Raw genomic sequence first — 18,930 nt, 5'->3', positions numbered from 1 at the left:
AATGTTAATTATTAAGTATTTTGTGTGACATATCTCTGTGATTTAAGGGCATAAAAATTCAAATTTGGAAAATTGCGAAATTTTCAAAATTTTCGCCAAATTTCTGTTTTTTCACAAATAAACGCAGGAAATATCAAAGAAATTTTACCACTGTCATGAAGTACAATATGTCACGAGAAAACATTGTCAGAATCATCAAGATCCGTTGAAGTGTTCCAGTGTTATAACCTCAGAAAGGGACAGTGGTCAGAATTGTAAAAATTGGCCTGGTCATTAACGTGCAAACCACCCTTGGGGGTAAAGGGGTTAAAGGTCACAACCACAAGAAAAAATGAATGAAAAAATTAGAAAAAAAATTTTTTTGAGAAAAATTTCTTTTTTTTCGTCTTTTCCTCTCCTTATCTATCTTTTTTTCTTCTTTTTTTTTTATAAATAAATAAAAGAAATTAATACAAAAATAAACAATGAAACATACAACACCTAGTAAGCACATTTGGATGGCATACACAAACTGTGCAGAGCAAAAGTTGGCATACCTTTCATGGGGAATATGGGTGAGGGAACCAAGCAACAAAAAATGCACCGTGTTCCAAAGAGTTGATCTCTATTATCCTTCATTACCTTATCCCTCTGCTATCCCTTCCCTGTCTCAATATCTCCCTCTAATCCCTTTCTCGCCTCTTTTCCTGGATCGCACATGATTGAATTAGCGCGTGCGCATTGGCCTTTGGACTTTCTCTCCATCTGATTGTAAACACTCGCACGTGTTGGCGTTCCCTGAGTGATTAGCAAGTGCACTTGCTTTCTATAAATCGGGTTCTGACTCACACTATGACAGTTACCCTGATGAAGCTGCTTTGAGGCAGCGACACGCGTTGGGCAGAGCTAGGGCATGCTGACTTAGTAAGTATGTTTAGATATTTGTGCGGTCTTTGTTGAGAAACTTGGTGACTGTCAGTTCACCATGGGGCTTGTTCACACATGTGATCCCTATTTGGCTTATTTCTGCCTTAGTATTTTGTTACAAACACATTCTGAGTGTTTGCATGTGTGTTTGAGCCTCTGATGGACTGTCTCCACTCTGGTGATCTATGACTTCATACATTGATTCATGCATGTTTATATTTTGCATATATGACAATTGTCAGGTGGGTATTTATATATGATAAGGGAGATTGATCTGTTGGCTTACTACAGTTATTTGAACATTTCATTACTATATTACATAGCCTGTTAAACACTATATATTATAAAATTATTATTTTTTATTATTTTTTATTATTTACGCTATCACAGCGCGATGCTTCCCTGTGCCGCCGGAACGCTGTGATCATCTTTGATCGTAGTGTTCCAGGGGTTAATGTGCCAGGAGCGGTCCGTGACCGCTCCTGGCACACAGTGCCGGATGTGAGCTGCGATAGTCAGCGGACACCCGGCCGCGCTCCCCCCGTGAGTGCGGCTGATCGCGTTAGACACACTATCCCATCGGTGGTCATACGGCCCATACCACCTCGACGGGTAGTACGTCTAGTGTCAGAAAGAGGTTAAATAAATAATACTGTTTTTTCTGATATGTCACCTACTTACTTAACCTGCGCTGGTGCTTTGCTGATTGCACTGTTTGTTCCGGTAGTTGGTACGCAAACCATTCTTCCCAGGCACTGCGGAATGTATGGGACCAATTTGCGCATGCGCACTGATGGCCGGATGCTTGGCTCCAGCATTTGACACACAGTCGCCTCTTTTCCTGGATCGCACATGATTGAATTAGCACGTGCGCATTGGCCACTGGACTTTCTCTCCATCTGATTGTAAACACTTGCACGTGTTGGCGTTCCCTGAGTGATTAGCAAGTGCACTTGCTTTCTATAAATCGGGTTCTGACTCACACTATGACAACTTTCCCTGATGAAGCTGCTTTGAGGCAGCGACATGCGTTGTGCAGAGCTAGGGCATGCTGACTTAGTATGTTTAGATATTTGTGCCGTCTTTGTTGAGAAACTTGGTGACTGTCAGTTCACCATGGGGCTTGTTCACACATGTGATCCCTATTTGGCTTATTTCTGCCTTAGTATTTTGTTACAAACACATTCTGAGTGTTTGCATTGGTTGTTTGAGCCTCTGATGGACTGTCTCCACTCTGGTGATCTATGACTTCATACATTGATTCATGCATGTTTATATTTTGAAGACACAAAAGAGCACAATGAGGTCAAAATACTCTGTTGTAAAAAAAATCACAGTAATGAGCAAGTGCTAGTCAAAAAATGGAAAAAAACAGAGTATTTAGTTGATACGTTTTTTGCAAAAAAAATGTACACTAAGCTGCTCCACCAATCGTCAAGGTATACCCATAATAGAGCAGTCCTAACTAATGTATATAATCCCTATCTGATGTATTTAAAAACCTGATCATCTGTATAGTACCTGTATAAGCAGGGTTCAAAGAGGTAATATCCACGTGGACCTGCTAGATGGGACAGCTTTAGTGCAAATGACCCGCAGACGAGTGGTGAACTCCCAAGTCTTGTAGAAACAAGAGAACAATTATAGAACCAGAAACACATGGGCTACTTGCACATTGAACAAGTCTGTAGGAACATGTTCACACCACCAAGAAACTTGAAGACACAAAAGAGCACAATGAGGTCAAAAATACTCTGTTGTAAAAAAATCACAGTAATGAGAAAGTACTAGTCAAAAAATGGAAAAAAAACAGGGTATTTAGTTGATACTTTTTTTTGCAAAAAAATGTATACTAAGCTGCTCCACCAATCGTCAAGGTATACCCATATAGAGCAGTCCTAACTAATGTACATAAATGTTTATATTTTGTATATATGACAATTGTCAGGTGGGGATCTATATATGATTCGATTCTCAGGGAGATTGATCCATTGACTTACTACAGTTATTTGAACATTTCATTATTATATTACATAGCCTGTTAGACACTATATATATATATATATATATATATACTATATATCCTATTCAATCTTTCCTATTCTCAATATGCCAGTGTGATTTTACTGTATGCCGCACATGAATTGCCGGCTTTTCAAAGGACACTGGGGAGTAAAAATTGGACAGCACTCACATGGTGCGAGTGCTATGCGATTTTTTTTTTTTATCAGTCTGATTTTGGCTGAGAAAAAACTCGACTCACAGAAAAAATCCCCCCAAAAAAGAAAAAATACACTAAAATTTATCCTTTATTAATATATATTATAAGACCATAAATGTGCACTTGACAACACCATCACCATTGGATGCAAGCGTACTACAGAAAAGGCCGGGTAGTGCCTCGCCCTAAACTTTCTCAATGCTCCCTACCTGCCAGCGGAGGTTGGCACCCTATTATCCTGCGCCGTGGCGCCCCCGCTCCTCGTCGGCTAACCCTGCTATCCCTATTGTGCCCTAATAGGGTCAGGAGAGAAAATCTCACTTAAACAATAATTAAATATGGATAGCTTGAAAGGGCATGAATATGTCAGTAAAATATCTGACTAGATCTAGGGATCTCACCTGACTTGGTAGTCTGTGTCCCTTACTCCTTATATATATACATAAAGATCATTATTCAGGCAAGATGATATAAACAGCAGGTAGGGATGTTACAAAGAGACTAAAAATACATATGTGATCTTGGTCTAGCTATATATGTATTACGGTCACCAGATACTGTGATGACAATAGGGAAGATGTATTTGCTGAAATGTCAAGCATACCCCATACAGCCATAGAGGGATCAAGCTGCAGCTCTCATTAAATAATCAATGCAAAGTAGCCACATGCCGTCCCCACATATTTGTTTGTTGTGACCCACGTGCTGACCAGATCCATAAACCACCTTCTATCTCATACAGAGGTTAATAAACATATCCCTTTTCTACTCAACGCGTTTCTCCCCTTCTGATGAAAAGGGGTTCATCAGGAGTACATCCAGATAACAAAGGGTTACTTAGCTTGCAATAAGACAGCAGCACATTGGCATGGTAGACAGCTGCACCACCGGGCCGATCCCCTTCTCTTAGTGGCTCTTTGGGGGATTTTTTCTGTGAGTCTAGTTTAATTTACCCCAAGTGTATTCTTTGACTGTGAGATATTACTGAGAAAAAACTCGCAAATGAGATGTCACCTATTGAATAACATTGGTCTGAGTGCAATCCGATTTTTTTTTTTTTATCGGATTGCACTTGTCCGTATTTCTCGCAAGTGATTATGAGTCCTTAGACTGTGAACTGTCATTGTCTTGGCAAATAAAGTTTTTTACATAGCTTGCCATTTTTATGGACAGTTTAACCCCTTTCTGCCATATGACGTACTATCCCATCGAGGTGACCTGGGACTTAATTCCCAGGGACGGAATAGTATGTCATAGGCGATCAGCCGCGCTCTCAGGGAGGAGCACGGCCGAGCGCCGCCGGGTGTCAGCTGATTATTACAGCTGACATCCGGCACTATGTGCCAGGAGCAGTCACAGACCGCTCCTGGCACATTAACCCCCGCAGCGTTCTGGCGGCATAGGGAAGCATCGCGCAGGGATGGGGCTCCCTGTATGCTTCCCTGAGACCCTCGGAACAACGAGATGTGATTGCGTTGTTCAGAGGGTCTACTACCTCCTCCTCCCTGCAGGCCCCAGATCCAAAATGGCCATGGGGCTCCTGCAGGGTCCTGCAGGGAGCTGGCTTACAAGTGCCTGCTCAGAGCAGGCACCAGCAAACCTCCCTGCAGTGCCTGTCAGATCGCTGATCTGACGCAGTGCACTGCAAAGTGTCAGATCAGCGATCTGACACTATACTGTGATGCCTTCCCCTGGGGCAATGTTATAAAGTAAAAAAAATATATATATACATGTGTAAAAAAAAAAATCCTAATTAAAGAAAAAAAAATATTGTTCCAATAAATACATTTCTTTATCTAAATTAAAAAAACAATAAAAGTACACATATTTAGTATCGCCGCATCCGTAACGACTCGACCTATAAAACTGTCCCACTAGTTAACCTTTTCAGTGAACACCGAAAAAAAAAAAAGAGGCAAAAAACAATGCTTTATTACCATACCGCCAAATAAAAAGTGGAATAACACGCGATCAAAAAGACGGATATAAATAACCATGGTAACACTGAAAACGTCATCTTGTCCCGCAAAAAACGAGCCGCCATACAGCATCATCAGCGAAAAAATAAAAAGCTTTAGTCCTCAGAATAAAGCAATGCAAAAATAAAAATTTTTTATATAATAGTTTTTATCGTGTAAAAGCACCAAAACATAAACAAATTATACATATCGCTGCAATCATACTGACCCGAAGAATAAAACTGCTTTATCAATTTTACCAAACGTGGAACGGTATAAACGCCACCCAAAATCAGAATAAAAAGCGATCAAAAAAGTCACGTGCCTGAAAATAGTACCAATAAAAACGTCAACTCGTCCTGCCAAAAACAAGACCTCACCTGACTCTGTGGACCAAAATATGGAAAAAATTATAGCTCTCAAAATGTGGAGACGCAAAATCTATTTTTTGCAATAAAAAGCGTCTTTTAGTGTGTGACGGCTGCCAATCATAAAAATCCGCTAAAAAAAACACTATAAATAGTAAATCAAACCCCCCTTCATCACCACCTTAGTTAGGGAAAAATAATAAAATTAAAAAAATGTATTTATTTCCATTTTCCCAATAGGGTTAGGGTTGGGGCTAAAGTTAGAGTTAGGGCTCCAATTAGGGTTGGGGTTGGTGCCAAATTTAGGGTTGGGGCTAAAGTTAGGGCTTGGGTTGGGGCTAAAGTTAGGGTTTGGATTACATTTACGGTTGGGATTAGGGTGTGGTTGGGGTTATGTTTGGGATTAGGGTGTGTTGGAGTTAGGGGTGTGGTTAGGGTTGGGATTAGTGGTGCGTTGGGGTTAAGGGTGTGTTGGGGTTAGGGGTGTAGTTGGGATTAGGGTTAGGGGCATGTTCGGGTTAGGGGTGTGGTTAGGGTTGGGATTAGGGTTAGGGGTGTGACCGATATCAATTCCAGCCAATTCTGTGTTGAAAAAGTAAAACAGTGCTCCTTCCATTCCAAGCTCTCCTGTGTGCCCAAACAGGGGTTTACCACAACATATGGGGTATCAGCGTACTCAGGACAAATTTGACAACTTTTGGGGTCCAATTTGTCCTGTTACCCTTGGGAAAATACAAAACCGGGAGCTAAAAAATAATTTTTCTGGAAAAAGATTTTTTATTTTCACGGCTCTGTGTTATAAACTGTAGTGAAACACTTGGGGGTTCAAAGTACTCACAACACATCTAGATAAGTTCCTTGGGGGGGTCTAGTTTCCAATATGGGGTCACTTGTGGGGGGTTTCTACTGTTTAGGTACATCAGGGGCTCTGCAAACGCAATGTGACGCCTGCAGACCATTCCATCTAAGTCTATATTCCAAAAGGTGCTCCTTCCCTTCCAAGCTCTGCCATGCGCCCAAAAGTTCTCACAACACATCTAGATAAGTTCCTAAGGGGGTCTTTCCAAAATGGTGTCACTTGTGGGGGGGGGGGGTTCAATGTTTAGGCACATCAGGGGCTCTCGAAACGCGACATGGCATCCCATCTCAATTCCAGTCAATTTTGTATTGAAAAGTCAAACGGCGCCCCTTCTCTTCCGAGCTCTGCCATGCGCCCAAACAACGGTTTGCCCCCACATTTGGGGTATCAGCGTACTCAGGACAAATTGTACAACAACTTTTTTGGTCCATTTTCTCCTTTTACCCTGGGTAAAATAAAACAAATTGGAGCTGAATTAACTTTTTTGTGAAAAAAAATTAAATGTTCATTTTTTTTTAAACATTCCAAAAATTCCTGTGAAACACCTGAAGGGTTAATAAACTTCTTAAATATGGTTTTGAGCACCTTGAGATGTGCAGTTTTTAGAAAGGTGTCACACTTTGGTATTTTCTATCATATAGACCCCTCAAAGTGACTTCAAATGTGATGTGGTCCCTAAAAACAAATGGTGTTGTAAAAATGAGAAATTGCTGGTCAACTTTTAACCCTTATAACTTACTAACAAAAAAAATTGGTTCCAAATTTGTGCTGATGTAAAGTAGACATGTGGGAAATGTTATTTATTAAGTATTTTGTGTGACATACATTACAGACCAAAAGTTTGGACACACCTTGTTAGGGCTAGCGGAACACACCAAATAAATAGATATAATAAGGTGCGTTCCCAGCCCAGGGTCCACCGTGCAGAGATGGAACCTGCTGCTAAGTAATGACGGACTATATGGCGGTACAATGAGGATACACACATGGGTTAACTTCACCCTGTATGAAGAAAGCGATCCCTGTTAAGTCACAGGGTCGCGGTACCGCACAGAGAGCGCAAGCAAGGAACCACAGAACTCTATCCCAGGACACAGGATTAGAGTTAGTGTAGACCTCTTGCGATCAACACCACAATTGGGTTATCAGAGGTAACTAATATGCACAGAAGTGCATGCTGTGCCACACTAGCGGACGCCACTAACCACCCAGACTTGGGTAAGGTAAGCGCTCTAATAGCGCACGGCGCTGCACTGGTGGTCACAGCAGTTAGATGCTGCTTCGTGTGTTAAAGCTGTGAGTTCAGCCAGGCACTAGATTGCAGCCATACACCTTACGCGAACCGTCATACACAAGGGATGGGTTTTTTAAGGAACGACTTGCAGTCATCAACACACACACGATAACAATTGTATACTAGCGCATGGCCGTGCGGTCATGCAAACCTTTTATAGCTGCAGCAAGTACAAGACCTTCCGAGAAGGACCAATGGGAGTCTGCCACAGAAGAACAACACCTTTAGGACCTTCCTAGAGGACCAATGGGATTAGCTGCAGTATCTAAGCATGTGACCCCTGACCTCCAATAGTAGGTCATCCCGTGAGCATGCTCAGAAAGGGAAAATCTGGACTTAGTCCCAGAAAGACCTGCTCGCTGCTGAACATTGCTGGCTACAAGAACAGAGCCTGGAAGGGCAGTAGTAACCAGTCGTCCAGTATTAGCCTGAGCTAGACGCTGGGACCGACGTCTCTGCTGAGCAGACTCCACTGTGGGAGACCGCAGCGGAGATGGTTCGAGATTCCCCCAGTGCAGAGGCGGGAACTCGACACCTAACATTACTTCCCTCCTAGGGCCCCCCCCCCTCCTTGGACCTCGCTACGCTCAAAGGCCGCAATGAGCTGTGGAGCTCGAATGTGTTCAGCAGGCTCCCTGTCCTCTGGGCCATAACCCTTCCAATCCACCAAATAGAATTTTTTGCCACGTACCACCTTGCACCCCAAAATAGCGTTCACCTCGTAATCGTCCGTAGACGAACCCGATGTCCCGGCAGATGACTCGGAAAATCGGGACATGTATACAGGCTTCAAGAGGGACACATGATACCCAGGCGTGGAGGAAGGGCCAGACGGTAGACCACAGGATTAACCTGTTCGAGGACCTTGAAGGGACCCAAGTAGCGAGGTGCAAACTTAGTGGACTCAACGCACAGCCTGATGTTACGGGCGGAGAGCCACACCAAGTCGCCAGGAGCAAAAGTCGGAGCGGGGCGCCGATGTGCATCGGCGGAGGTCCTCATTCTCTCCTTGGAGGCCCGAATGGCATCCTGAGTGCGGTCCCAAATGTCCCGTGCCTCCACAGCCCAGTCTGCCACCCTGGAGTCAGTGGAAGACACAGGCATGGGCACAGGGACACGCGGATGCTGGCCGTAATTTAGGAGGAATGTAGTCTGACTGGTGGAGTCGGCTACGGCGTTGTTAAGCGCAAACTCTGCCCACGGTAACAAGGATGCCCAGTCATCCTGCCTGGCAGAAACAAAATGTCGTAAATATGTGACCAGGGTCTGGATGGCCCTCTCAACCAACCTATTTGTCTCGGGATGATATGCCAAAGAGAGATTCAACTCAATGCTGAGTAGATGACAAAGCTCTCTCCAGAATCGAGACGCAAACTGGGGACCCCGGTCGCTGACAATTTTGTCCGGCATACCGTGTAGGCGAAAGATATGCCTGATGAACAACGCTGCCAGAACCCGGGCAGAAGGTAGCCGTGGAAGAGGCACCAAATTAACCATTTTGGAAAAATGGTCGGTGACCACCCAGATAATGGTGCAGCTACAAGACTTGGGTAAGCCCACCACAAAGTCCATCCCGACCATCTCCCAGGGCCTGTCTGCCACCGGCAGGGGGTAAAGCAACCCAGCTGGCCGTTGCCGAGGAGACTTGTTCTTGGCACAAGAGACACACGCCCGAACATAGTCTGCGACATCACGAGCCATATGCAGCTACCAGTATGTCCTCGCCAGTAACTCAGATGTCCTTTTGGACCCAAAATGTCCACCCACCGTGGAAGAATGAGCCCAAGAAAGAACCTCCGGACGCAAACTGGATGGTACAAAAGTCTTGCCTGGAGGCGAAACCAGGGCCACAGTTCTCAGGCTCTCAGTTGGGACAATAAGCCGAGGCTCCTCTTCTTCCTCCACAGATGATACAACGGAGCGAGAGCGTGGGCACGAATGTTCTTCTCCCTGGAAAGAAAATGAAGGGTGAAATGAAACCGGGAGAAGAACAAGGACCATCTGGCCTGGCGAGAATTTAACCGCTGGGCTGTCTGCAGGTACAACAAATTTTTGTGATCTGTGAAGACTTGGAAGGGAAAACGAGCTCCCTCCAAGAGATGTCTCCACTCCGAGAAGGCCAACTTCATGGCTAGCAACTCCCTGTCCCCGATGGAATAATTCCTCTCTGCTGGTGAGAAGGTCTTAGAAAAGAAGAAGCAAGGATGCTTCCGACCTTGAGCATCCTTTTGGAAAAGGACTGCTCCAGCACCAACAGATGAGGCATCCACCTCCATTATAAATGGCTTATCTACATAGGGGCGATGCAGGATGGGAGCGCTAGCGAAGTGAGACTTGATGGAGAGAAAGGCCTTGGAGACCTCCTCAGACCACAATTTGGGATTTGCTCCCTTCTTGGTGAGAGCAACCAAGGGAGCTACCAAAGTTCAGAAGTGTGCAATGAACTGGCGATAGTAATTAATGAACCCCATAAAGCGCTGCACCGCTTTAAGAGAATGGGGTTCCTGCCAGTCCATCACAGCCTGTAGTTTGGCAGGATCCATAGCCAATCCCTGGGCGGAGATGATATAGTCTAGGAAAGGTAGGGACTCCTGCTCGAACACACACTTCTCCAACTTGGCATAGAGGGAGTTTGCCCGTAGGAGGTCGAAGACTTTGCAAACATCTGTCCGGTGGGAGTCAATATCTGGAGAGTAGATGAGAATATCATCCAGATTGACTACGACCAAGGTGGAGAGCATATCCCGGAAGATGTCGTTCACAAAGTCTTGGAAAACGGCTGGGGCATTACAATGCCCGAAAGGCATCACCAGATATTCATAGTGCCCATCCCTGGTGTTAAAAGCCATCTTCCATTCGTCCCCCTCACGGATGCGAATCAGGTTGTAAGCACCCCGCAGATCTAATTTTGTAAATACCCTTGCTCCCCGAAGCCTATCAAAGAGCTCAGATATCAGGGGCAAAGGATACTTATTCTTAACGGTGATGGCGTTAAGATCCCTGTAATCTGTGCATGGAAGTAGTTCCCCATTCTTCTGCACGAAGAAGAACCCAGCCCCTGCAGGTGACATTGACTTCCTAATGAATCCTCTTGCTAAATTTTCCTTGATGTACTGTGACATTGCCTCTGTCTCCGGGAGAGATAACGGATAGACTCGACCCCGGGGAGGCTCAGCACCAGGCAAGAGGTCAATAGGACAGTCATAGGGGCGGTGAGGCGGAAGGGTCTCCGCAGCTCTTTTGGAGAACACGTCTGCATAGGGCCAATATTGCTTTGGGAGAGGATAGATCTGCGGGTACCTCAGTAGTAGCAACCTGAACACATTCCCTCTGACATCTACCCCCACAAGATTCACCCCATCCCAAAATTCTGCCTGTGGACCACTCAATATGAGGAGAGTGGTACCGTAGCCAAGGCATCCCCAACAGGACCTCGTCAATTCCCTCAGGAATGACAAGCAGATATATAATCTCCTGATGAGATGCGACATGGACAGAGTGAAAGGGATGGTCTGGTGTGTTATCTGTGAGGGCAGTGTCGACCCATTTACCACTCGTACGGTCACTGGTTGAGCTAACATTACCAGGGGAATTGCGTGACGTTGGGCGAAGGCAGAAGACATAAAATTGCCCTCCGCCCCAGAATCCACACAGGGCTCTACCGAGTGGGAAAATGAGCCTATAGTAATTGTCCCCTTATAGGACAATTTGGAGGCAAACGTCGCCATGTCTAGTGTACCTCCACCTACTACCACTAGACACTGACGTTTCCTCGACCGCTGGGGACATCTGGTGGCAAGATGTCCTGACTGCTGGCAAACATGACAAACCTGGAGCGCACGAGCGGTCCGGGACTTAGATCCCGCTCGTGACACTACCATAGGCTCATGGGACTCAGGGGCCTGGACTGGAGATTCCAAAGGTTTGGTGAAGGTAGGAGCCAGCCGAAACCTCTGCCTACACTGGCCTCGCTCTAACCTCCGCTCTTGGAAATGGAGTTCAATACGAGTAGACACTGCTATTAACTCTTCCAGTGTGGCTGGAATCTCCCTAGTGGCCAGAGCATCCTTCACGTGGTCAGCCAGCCCCCTCCAAAATATCGGAATAAGGGCTTTATCCGACCACTCCAGCTCAGATGCTAGTGTGCGAAAGTGGACGGCAAAATGGCTGACCAAGTACGAGCCCTGAGTTAATGCCAACAGTTGGAGCGCCATATCATGGGTGACACGAGGTCCTAAAAAGACCTGTTTCAGAGTGCTCAGAAACAACGGAGCATTCTGCACCACATGATCGCCACGCTCCCACAGCGGCGTAGCCCACTCCAACGCCCTGTCCGACAGGAGAGACACAATAAATCCCACCTTATCCAAATACGGAAGAAGAGAAAGGAACGCACTCACCGATCTTGTAAAATCCAATCCTTTATTCAAAGCATTGACAGACTTAGCAGGGAGGGGTGTGGAGGATGACGGACGACGGCCGTTTCGCGCTTCTACGGGTCCTGAGCATTGCTTGGCTATCTGATATGGCGTTCTGAGTTGTTGCAGCTGTGCGGAGGTGTTTTTCTCTTTACATGGTTACAATAAATCCCACCTTAGCCCGCTCTGTGGGGCAACGTGCGGCCAGAAGCTCGAGATGAATAGAGCACTGACTCACGAAACCCCTACAAGATTTACTATCACCAGAAAAATTTTCTGGCAGCGGGAGGCGAGATAGAGTCGGAACAGGGGTGGCAGTGGACAAGGTTGCTGCTGCCACGCTAGCAGCCTGAACAGCAACTGCGGTTACATCCACAGCTGAGGGTGTGCGCTCAAGAGCCGCCAACCTACCCTCCAGCTGCTGGATGTACTGCAAAGATTGCTGTTTGTCCGTCATTACTAGCCAGACCCTGGTGCTAGAACAATGTTAGGGCTAGCGGAACGCACCAAATAATTAAATAGATATAATTAGGTGCGTTCGCAGCCCGGGGTCCACCGTGCAGAGATGGAACCTGCTGCTAAGTAATGACGGACTATATGGCGGTACAATGAGGATACACACATGGGTTAACTTCACCCTGTATGAAGAAAGCGATCCCTGTTAAGTCACAGGGTCGCGGTACCGCACAGAGAGCGCAAGCAAGGAACCACAGAACTCTATCCCTTGGTTGTTCCTTCCCGGGGAGAGGCCTGGCTATTCACTGCCTGCGTTGAGAAACACATGATGGTGTCTCCGCAGCTCCTCTACATGCATTTGCATATTTGGGGGCAGTGTTGTGGAGTAGGAAACTGGCTATCAGGAGCAGTGCCTAGTAGAAAGTCTATAAAGGCACGGATGATTGACCTCGTGCCTTTATAGACTTTCTACTAGGCACTTCTCCTGATAGCCAGTTTCCTACTCCACACTGATGAGAGGAAAAAACCCTGAAACAGCTGTCTGTGGATGGATACCGTGCTTGGCATAGGTGGTTTTCCTTTATTGGATGTTTTCCTTTATTGGATGCTGCCCTTCCCTTGGTTGTTCCTTCCCGGGGAAAGGCCTGGCTATTCACTGCCTGCGTTGAGAAACATGTGATGGTGTCTCCGCAGCTCCTCTACATGCATTTGCATATTTGGGGGCAGTGTTCTAGATCACTGCGTTGAGAAACACGTGATGGTGTCTCCGCGGTGTTGGATGTTTTGGTCTCCACGAGGTCAATCATCCGTGCCTTTATAGACTTTCTACTAGGCACTGCTCCTGATAGCCAGTTTCCTACTCCACACTGATGATGGGGAAAAAACCCCGAAACAGCTGTCTGTGGATGGATACCATGCTTGGCATAGGTGGTTTTCCTTTATTGGATGCTGCCCTTCCCTTGGTTGTTCCTTCCCGGTGAAAGGCCTGGCTATTCACTGCCTGCGTTGAGAAACACGTGATGGTGTCTCCGCAGCTCCTCTACTTGCATTTGCATATTTGGGGGCAGTGTTCTGGATCACTGCGTTGAGAAACACGTGATGGTGTCTCCGCGGTGTTGGATGTTTTGACCTCCACGAGGTCAATCATCCGTGCCTTTATAGACTTTCTACTAGGTACTGCTCCTGATAGCCAGTTTCCTACTCCACACTGATGATGGGGAAAAAACTCCGAAACAGCTGTCTGTGGATGGATACCATGCTTGGCATAGGTGGTTTTCCTTTATTGGATGCTGCCCTTCCCTTGGTTGTTCCTTCCCAGGGAAAGGCCTGGCTATTCACTGCCTGCATTGAGAAACACGTGATGGTGTCTCCGCAGCTCCTCTACATGCATTTGCATATTTGGGGGCAGTGTTCTGGATCACTGCCACTAACCACCCAGACTTGGGTAAGGTAAGCGCTCTAATAGCGCACGGCGCTGCACTGGCGGTCACAGCAGTTAGACGCTGTTTTGTGTGTTAAAACTGTGAGTTCAGCCGGGCGCTATATTGCAGCCATACACCTTACGTGAACAGTCATACACAAGGGATGGGTTTTTTAAGGAACGACTTGCACTTATCAACACACACACAATAACAATTGTATACTAGCGCATGGCCGTGTGGCCATGCAAACCTTTTATAGCTGCAGCAAGTTCAAGACCTTCCAAGAAGGACCAATGGGAGTCTGCCACAGAAGAAGAACACCTTTAGGACCTTCCTAGAGGACCAATGGGATTAGCTGCAGTATCTAAGCATGTGACCCCCGACCTCCAATGGGAGGTCATCCCGTGAGCATGCTCAGAAAGGGAAAATCTGGACTTAGTCCCAGAAAGACTTGCTCGCTGCTGAACATTGCTGGCTACAAGAACAGAGCCTGGAAGGGCAGTAGTAACCAGTTGTCCAGTATTAGCCTGAGCTAGATGCTGGGAACGATGTCTCTGCTGAGCAGACTCCACTGCGGCTGGAGAAGAATGGGAGACAGCAGCGGAGATGGTTCGAGATTCCCACTGTGCAGAGGCGGGAACTCAACACACCTTCTCATTTACAGATTTTTCTGTATTTTTATGACTATGAAAATTGTACATTCACACTGAAGGCATCAAAACAATGAATTAACACATGTGGAATTATATACTTAACAAAAAAGTGTGAAACAACTGAAATTATGGCTTATATTCTAAGTTCTTCAAAGTAGCCACCTTTTGATTTGATGACTGCTTTGCACACTCTTGGCATTCTCTTGATGAGCTTCAAGAGGTAGTCACCGGGAATGGTCTTCCAACAATCTTGAAGGAGTTCCCAGAGATGCTTTTCACTTGTTGGCCCTTTTGCCTTCACTCTGCATTCCAGATCACCCCAAAGCATCTCGATTGGGTTCAGGTCTGGTGACTGTGGAGGCCAGGTCATCTGGCGTAGCACCCCATCACTCTCCTCCTTGGTCAAATATCCCTTACAGCCAGGAGGTGTGTTTGGGGTCATTGTCCTGTTGAAAAATAAATGATGGTCCAACTAAACGTAAACTGGATGGAATAGCATTCCGCTGCAAGATGCTGTGGTACCCATGCTGTTTCAGTATGCCTTCCATTTTGAATAAATCCCCAACAGTGTCACCAGCAAAGCACCCCCACACCATCACACCTCCTCCTCCATGGTTCATGGTGGGAACCAGGCATGTAGAGTCCATCTGCGTCGCATAAACACACGGTGGTTGGAACCAAAGATCTTAAATTTGAACTCATCAGACCAAAAGCACAGATTTCCACTGGTCTAATGTCCATTCCTTGTGTTCTTTAGCTAAAACAAGTCTCTTCTGCTTGTTGCCTGTCCTTAGCAGTGGTTTCCTAGCAGCTATTTTACCATGAAGGCTTGCTGCATAAAGTCTCCTCTTAACAGTTATTGTAGAGATGTGTCTGCTGCTAGAACTCTGTGTGGCATTGACCTGGTCTCTAATCTGAGCTGTTTGTTAACCTGCAATTTCTGAGGCTGGTGACTCGGATAAACTTATCCTCAGAAGCAGAGCTGACTCTTGGTCTTCCTTTCCTGTGGCGGTCCTCATGTGAACCCGTTGTAGCGCTTGGTTGTTTTTGCCACTGCACTTGGGGACACTTTCAAAGTTTCCCCAATTTTTCGGACTGACTGACCTTCATTTCTTATAGTAATGATGGCCACTCGTTTTTCTTTACTTAGCTGCTGCTTTCTTGCCATAATACAAATTTTAACAGTCTATTCAGTAGGACTATCAGCTGTCTATCCACCAGACTTCTGCACAACACAACTGATGGTCCCAACCCCATTTATAAGGCAAAAAAATCCCACTTATTAAACCTGACAGGGCACACCTGTGAAGTGAAAACCATTTCCGGTGACTATCTCTTGAAGGTCATCAAGAGAATGCCAAGAGTGTGCAAAGCAGTCATCAAAGCAAAAGGTGGCTACTTTGAAGAACCTAGAATATAAGACATATTTTCAGTTGTTTCACACTTTTTTGTTAAGTGTATAATTCCACATGTGTTAATTCATAGTTTTGATGCCTTCAGTGTGAGTGTACAATTTTCATAGTCATGAAAATACAGAAAAATCTTTAAATGGGAAGGTATGTCCAAGCTTTTGGTCTGTACTGTATTTCTGTGATTTAAAGGCATAAAAATTCAAAGTTGGAAAATTGCGAAATTTTCACCAAATTTTGTTTTTTTTACAAATAAACGCAGGTAATATCAAAGAAATTTTACCACTATATTGAAGTACAGTATGTAACGAGAAAACAATGTCAGAATCATCAGGATCCGTTGAAGCGTTCCAGAGTTATAACCTCATAAAGGGACAGTGATCAGAATTGTAAAAATTGGCCCGGTCATTAACATGCAAACCACCCTTGGGTGTTAAGTAGAAATGTTCAAAAGTATAAAACTCAAGGATATTTTATTAAAAATAATAGTTTTTTATCTTAGCAGATGACTGTACCAGGAGATCAGTGGGACAGCTGACATCTTCAAATTTTAAATCGGATGATCCTGAGATCCTACAATATACAACTGAAGTGATTGCTATTACTCCAGATATACCATCATCTATTCATAGCAAAGATCTGTCATCTGGTCCTATGAAACAGGTCCCATCTTCTGATTCATTACTGACTACTAAGGAAAATAAAAGTCACAAAATAGGCATTAAAATACAAACTGCTCTTAAAGCAAAGAAGTCATTTTCATGTTCGGAATGTGGGAAATATTTTACACTGAAATCACATTTTGTTAAGCACCAGGGAACTCACACAGGGGAGAAGCCTTTTTCCTGTTCAGAATGTGGGAAATGTTTTAACTGGAAATCGTTTCTTGTTAGGCACCAGAGAACTCACACAGGGGAGAAGCCTTTTTCCTGTTCAGAATGTGGGAAATATTTTAACCGGAAATCAGTTCTTGATAGCCACCAGAGAACTCACACAGGGGAGAAATCTTATTCATGTTCAGAATGTCAGAAATCTTTTGCACATAAATCACGTTTTGTTAACCACCAGAGAGTTCACACAGGGGAGAAGCCTTTTTCCTGTTCAGAATGTGGGAAATGTTTTATCCAGAAAGGTAATCTTCTTATACACCAAAGAACTCACACAGGGGAGAAGCCTTTTTCATGTTTAAAATGTGGGAAATGTTTTAAATCGAAATCAGAGCTTGTTACTCACCAGAGAATTCACACAGGAGCGAAACCTTTTTCATGTTCAGAATGTGAGAAATGTTTTGCACAAAAATCAAATTTTGTTACTCACCAGAGAACTCACACAGGGGAGAAGCCTTTTTCCTGTTCAGAATGTGGGAAATGTTTTAGCAGGAAATCGATTCTTGTTAAGCATCATAGAACTCACACAGTGGATAAGCCTTTTTCCTGTTCAGAATGTGGGAAATGTTTTAACTGTAAATTGTTTCTTGTTAGGCACCAGAGAACTCACACAGAGGAGAAGCCTTTTTCCTGCTCAGAATGTGGGAAATGTTTTAACTGTAAATCGGTTCTTGATATCCACCAGAGAACTCACACAGGGGAGAAATCTTTTTCATGTTCAGAATGTCCGAAATGTTTTGCACATAAATCACATTTTGTTAACCACCAGAGAGTTCACACAAGGGAAAAGCCTTTTTCCTGTTCAGAATGTGGGAAATGTTTTAACCGGAAATCGGTTCGTGATAGACACCAAAGAACCCACACTGGGGAGAAACCTTTTTCCTGTACAGAATGTGGGAAATGTTTTAACCGGAAATCGGTTCTTGATAGCCACCAGAGAACCCACAAAGGGGAGAGGCCTTTTTCATGTTCAGAATGTGGGAAATGTTTTAAATGGAAAAAAAATCTTGATAGGCATCAGAGAACCCACACAGGGTAGAAACCTTATTTTTGTTCAGAATGTGGGAAATATTTTAACCGGAAAGTGCATCTTGTTAGACATCAGAGCAGTTACACAGAGGAGAAGCCTTTCTCATTTTCTTAATGTGGTAAATATTTTACTTGGAAATCAGCTGTTAATAAACATCAGAGCTCTGACATAGGGGAGAAGCCTTTTTTTAGGTTCAGAATGTTGGAATATTTTAACCAAAATTGTATCTTCTTAAATGGGTTGTCTCTTGTCATTCCTCATGTTTGCTGACAGAAGGATAAAACTAAACGTTACTAATTCCAAATGTAAAACTATACCCATAATTCACCCCCTGAAGATTAGTCAGAAGATGACTATTAGTAAAAGCATATACACCACATTTCAGTATATAGTGTGAGGTGATGTATACACACTCACTCGCCAAGCCTCTAATTTTTGCGAGTTTGTAGTCCTCACCAAAGTCGAGTCATCAGGAGACTTTATTTAATACTGACAGACTAGATGAAAAAAAAATAAAATAATGTATCATGTCCGAAACAATCAGAAAATTAGCCATATATAGGCAGACCCCAGAGTTCAAATATACTTTGTAAGTTTATAAGCCACTCCAGTGGCGGTCAGTCAGGAATAGAAAGTATGTGAAAATACACTATAATTATTGTGTTTTTCCTCCTATAGGGACTGTCCCAGTTTGGTATTGTAACAGCTGACAATTAGTAGTGCAGACAAATTGTCCTAGACTAAACTCAGTTTTCAGACGAACCAATATGTACCACTCAGGGAAAACTTACCTGCTCCAAAGATCACTTGCAGCTTCTAACTAATGGCCATGCTACAATCAGTCAGGGAATGAGTACAATATCATTATAAAGACTAGGGATATGTGCAACCATAATGTATGGGAGATCTATGCCATTATTTAGTATGAATATGGAAATGATCTCTGGAAGTTAAGTGTTCCCTGAGTGGTGTATACTGTATTTTCACATACTATCTATTCCAGGCACTGGAGTGGCTTATAAACTTACAAATTAAATTATTTGAAGTCTG

At 44.4% G+C, this 18,930-nt stretch overlaps 1 protein-coding gene across 1 annotated transcript in view; it reads left to right on the top strand.

Annotated features, from left to right (window-relative positions):
* Positions 1 to 18,045, top strand: part of LOC138663573 (oocyte zinc finger protein XlCOF6-like) — a 59,726-nt gene extending 41,681 nt beyond the window's left edge. The window contains exon 8 of the mRNA XM_069749820.1: positions 16,469 to 18,045. Within this exon, the coding sequence (XP_069605921.1) occupies positions 16,469 to 17,889 (1,421 nt within the window). The 3' untranslated portion in view covers positions 17,890 to 18,045. The remainder of the gene's footprint in view (positions 1 to 16,468) is intronic.
* Positions 18,046 to 18,930: the final 885 nt, after the last annotated feature.

Source organism: Ranitomeya imitator, chromosome 2, assembly GCF_032444005.1.
Source record: "Ranitomeya imitator isolate aRanImi1 chromosome 2, aRanImi1.pri, whole genome shotgun sequence".
NCBI lineage: Eukaryota > Metazoa > Chordata > Amphibia > Anura > Dendrobatidae > Ranitomeya > Ranitomeya imitator.
This window is presented reverse-complemented; position numbering and strand designations above follow the sequence as displayed.